The sequence below is a fragment of the Montipora capricornis genome, unplaced genomic scaffold (genome assembly GCF_036669925.1).
Source record: "Montipora capricornis isolate CH-2021 unplaced genomic scaffold, ASM3666992v2 scaffold_498, whole genome shotgun sequence".
Classification (NCBI taxonomy): domain Eukaryota; kingdom Metazoa; phylum Cnidaria; class Anthozoa; order Scleractinia; family Acroporidae; genus Montipora; species Montipora capricornis.
Window position 1 is genome coordinate 440,001 of NW_027180236.1, and position 5,000 is coordinate 445,000.

General features: G+C 41.1%; 1 protein-coding gene across 1 annotated transcript in view; it reads left to right on the forward strand.

Moving 5' to 3' along the window:
• The first annotated feature begins 3,851 nt into the window (after window positions 1-3,851).
• LOC138036761 (uncharacterized) overlaps window positions 3,852-5,000 on the forward strand; it is a 3,931-nt gene continuing 2,782 nt past the window's right edge. Inside the window, exon 1 of the mRNA XM_068882854.1 lies at window positions 3,852-3,882. Coding sequence (XP_068738955.1) covers window positions 3,852-3,882 — 31 coding nt within the window. The remainder of the gene's footprint in view (window positions 3,883-5,000) is intronic.

Genomic DNA, 5,000 nt, shown 5'->3' on the forward strand with positions numbered 1-5,000 from the left:
TCTTCTTAGTTGCACTGACCTATTACATGTGCAGATCCATGGGAAACCACAGATGTTCCTAGGACACAATTAAATTGCAGAGGATTATAGATTAAACAGTATATATAGGAACAATTATCCAAACAATCACTACATTTTACAGCTGTACTAACCAGATGTAATGTATAATGTTTTGTCAAGGGGCCATTGGAATTGCGCTACCTTTGACGTCAGAAAGGAAAACAGCCCAGACTTGTTGTCAGTTTCTCACAGACACATCATCGAGTTCTATAGAAGCTTCGTTTGGCCTGCTACTTTCCTTCTGACCCCTTGGCCTCTTATCTCCCTTGTTGCGTACTATCAGGAACATATGTATCCCACACCACATCCACATGTTTGCTTTGATGGAGCTGCTGCTGGAGATGGGGTATGAATACCTTCTCAGCATATTCATCAAACATCGAAGCTTCCACAGTCCGCAGACAGTGGACTATAACTGCGCCATCCAAGACTTGGCAGTCAATCTGAGCGGGTGGATCGGTATTACCATTGCTATTTGGCTGCAAGCGATCCAACGCAGCACTTGGAATGCGTAGGTTTCCAAACTCTGACAGCGCAGGTGGAAAGGACTGAACTTCATGACTGAAGAACTCTCTCATATCTCCATCACAGCTTTGTAATGTGACGTACAATTGGGCAAACAGGTGCAAATTGCTTTGGAGAACTGTGATCTTGTTTGATCAGTCTCAAACAACAGCTGAGCCAAATGTTCCCCGATCAGTAAAAGAGAGAGAAAGCAGAAAAGAGAATACAGTCAGCCCCAAACCGATCACTGACCAGAAAAGACCCGCGGCAAGCTGTAAAAAGCAGCCAAAGGAAAAGAACGAACTAAGCACTATCAAAGGAGCACGTTTTGCGTCGAGCAAAATACTCTATGTCCAAACACATTTCAAAGCTACAGAAACGTTCCAATACACGCACTTCTCTTCATGCCACTCCCTCAGCGTGAAAAAGGGTTTCATTAAAGGAGAGACACTGCGCTTGTTATGAACAAAGGCAATTAAAGAGAAATTCGAGTCAAACAAACAGGATTTTAAATTCCGTCTCCTCGAATGCGGCTACCCACAAGAGCTTGTAAACAAAATACAAGCCGAAGTCGACTTCTCATCATGAAATAACGCTTTGAAATACAAGCCAATGACATGCAAAAACATTCTACCGTTCGTCACCACCAACAACCCAAGTCTACCGAAACTCAAAGAGATCCTAATGAAGAACTGGTCTTTGATCACTAACAACCCGAACCTTGCACAAATTTTCCCGAATGGCCCCATTGTCGCTAACAGGAAGGACAAATCACTCAGACCTTTTGGTCAGGGCTAAGACCCCTCCCCAACCTTAAAAAACTAACAAACTCTAGTTTTTAGCGACATACAGGCATTCTCTTACAGTCCCCTTTTTAGAAAGACAATCACGGCTCTCGTGTAAAAGGGCTTTCCAGCCTAGAGCTTTACTTCTTTCGCCTTAAAAATACAAAAAGGAGTTATCTGCGGTAAGGAGGATGACAACATTACAACCAACTTTCCTTTTTGTGATTCTTAATGAAGAGAGGGAGATTATTCTTCTTTATTGGAGTGTGAATTGACCTTGACGTACTTCTGATATTGTTCCTTACCAAGTTTGTCAAGTGTCTTGACTGATTCAACACTGGTATCTGCACAGTCCCTGATATAAAAAAAAATGGATTTCCAGTTCGTCTCACCACATCACAGAGGTTTTTCACCTGCCGTTGGAAGGTTTTCTGAGCTGCTAGGCCTGCCTCGTGATTCTGAAAGTTGCTTGGGTTGTCTGGATCCTGATCTGACAGGAACTGGTCTTGAAACCTCTGGAGCTGACAGCTTCCATCGTCTATACGAAAAAAATAGTATTTTAAGTTGTCTGCATCTTTAATTTCATATATCTCAGTATCAATGAGCATGTCAATAGCTGCGCTTAGAATCCGTACATTGGTTTGCTGTAAAGCAAAATTGTAGAAGAGCTAGTTTCTATATTTGATTACCGCTATTATCGTCCCATTACTAATGGCCCATTCTCTCTATCAGACGAATCTGCAGGGAATCATGGTAGTTGTATGAATCAAAACACATGTCCAGTCCAAAATGATGAATACAACTACCATGGTTCCTACAGGGAATTGGCCATTGCCCGAAAACGTGAATAGCTTTTCACATTTTTTCGGGGGGCAAAACAGAACGCCAGCCTTAAGAGGACCATTTTATACTGTTTGTTTGTAGCTACCTGAAGGCTACAGGATTCTCAGGTAGACCAACTGCACCACCAGAACCTTTCACCATCTTATTTTCCTGTTTGTTAACTTGGTCCAGCGGTACTGAAGAGAATCTGTTTCCTGTCTTTGAAGGAACCCAGTGACAATGCTCCTGAAAGTCACGTCTGATGGATTCAGGAAGCGATTTCATAACTCTGATGTAAATTGGAACCCAGCGGGCATAGTTCATGTGGTCAAGGGCAAAGAACAAGTTGCTCTAACACCTCCACAAACAGAGAGAAATCAAGTTCCCTGTGTGCCCGGACAAATATGAGAATCAGACTCTCATATTTCATGACCAAGTCCCAGAAGAGAAATGTCGGACTTCTCTGACTCGTGGTGTTCTCCAACTCAGCAAGCGAGGCTCCATCACTGGCGGAGGCCAGGAACATTTCTTGCTTCAGGCTATGCAGGGTGAGCATGTCTGAAGTGAAATGAATCTTGTATGAATAATATAGGAACATTAGGAACCCTAGGAACATTATCAAGTGTAAAAAATAGAAATATTAACCACAGCATTTAACTGGTTCTCATAAGATGAGATGCTTTCTGGGAGCCTTGTGCAATGCCAGAAGAAGCCACCTCTGCTTCTGTAAGAGTTGTGGTCCAGCCGCTATCGTCAAGGAGATCAGCAACGGTGCTCCACATCGCCATCTCCAAATGGAGTCCACCGAACTTGTCTTTTCCATATTCAGCTGGCCACTTCCACTGAATGGCTCTTGCCAATGCAAACAAAGGTTGATCCAGGGTGATGACTGGAACTTGCCCCGGATTAAGAAACCATGTTTTATCATTGCAGGGGTATCTGCCTTTTCGTAAAACAGAGGAAGGAGTGCTATTATAACAGGAGGATCGTTCATTTGTTGCTGATTTTTAGAGTGATGAGCAGCCCAAGTGATTGAATCTTCAGCGCTAACATCATCGTTGCTGAGTTTGGACAAAGCATGGTTCACCCAGCGACCTTCTTGTTGTTTTGCGTCGTCAATGTTAACTTCTCTCCTTCAACTGGTGCTAAGTTGCGGGCTGGTACAGACACTGAACTTGTAGTTAGTGCAACTGTAGGTACTGTTGCATAGCTCTCTGGTAATCCTTGGTGTTATGTTCCAGGCGGCGGAACTACTATTGGGGGCTCACAGGTACACTTTCCGTTGGAAACTGAAACATGGTGATACCAGTTCCGTGAAATGAGGTGATGGATGTTATAGAACTGGTATTATGATCAATGTTATCAAGCGGACCCACAGAAAATATCCCTTTTCTTAAACAAGCGAGTGATACACATCCATCTTCCTTGAAGCAGGTGCTAAGAGACAATGCTAGCCAGTCTTCTATTTCCATGATGCGATCACAGGAAGCAGAAATACATCTTTTAAATGATTGTCTTACTTCTGGTCGAGTTATGTATGCTTAGTCCAACGTAAAGTGGTAGAGGTGGCTCATGAGATGCCGAATGGAGAGTTTCACCTGTTTTGGTCTTACAGGACAAACTGTTAGACATACTTCGCTTTCAGATTGCTCTTAATCCTAAATGTTAATTCCATTAAGAATGATAGAGACCAGAGACCTGAAGCTAGATGGTAAATATTTCAATTGGCAGTCCATTGGAAAACATCCGGAAAAATTAAATCCTTTGTGAGCAAAAATGTATTTCCTTACAATCGTTGCACCCCTTGCTAGAATCTTGGCATCTTCTGAAAAATCACATTGTCTCAAGGCATCCTTCAACAGGCTACTTATTGCCTCACTAAAGAGTAAAACAGTGTTTAATATGGGAATTTAGAACAAAATTCAACATCTCTTGTACCCTCCAGACGATGCTGATTCACAATAGAACAACACAAAATGACAAATGGGGTCAGTTATGGGAATTTAGAACGCAATCCAAGATATCTCATACCCTCCACACGATGTCAATCCCCAATTAAAAAAACACAAAGTCAAAAACGGGGTTAACTAAGGGAATTTAGAAGAAAATTCAAAATATCCCATACCTCAACGCGATGTTGATCCCTAATTAAAAAACGAAATGAAAAACAGGGTTAATTATGGGAATTTAGAAGAATATTCAAAATATCCCATATTCTTCACCAGATGCCGATCTCCAATGAAAAAACAGAAAGAGACTCTAGGAACAAGGTTGAAGTGACCATTTTTATTTAATGGTCAACTACTACTAGCTTGAAATTGTTGAAAGTAAGGTATAAGACTCACTAGGTTAACCATTCATTGCACTGCAATTTTGATTTAAACCTGTGGTTTACACATTTAAAATACTATTGGAAGAAAGGAGAAAAATAAATGTTTGATTTGCCATTTTTAATTGAAAAGATCTTTCTGATCTAAATTAAAACACATACCTTGAAAAAAAAAGTCAATTCAATGGAAACCAAGTAAGTAAGTAATATACTATGTTCCAGAAAACTGAAAAAAGCACTGTCTCTATCGTCATTTCATTCATTGCCAAAACCACTCTCGCATTCAGGGTTACTGAACGGTGCATCATCAGCACTTTTTGGAAGACAAAGCAACACATCAGAGGTATCAATATCGTCATCCCCTTCATGATCACTGTACTCTCCTGGTGATAAACAAAGCTTGGAATTGAGATTTCAATGTAGCCTTTGAACAAATTTTGAAGCTTTAAAAGTTGTCTTTCAACAGATAACAGTTTCATTTTAATGAACACATTTTTGCC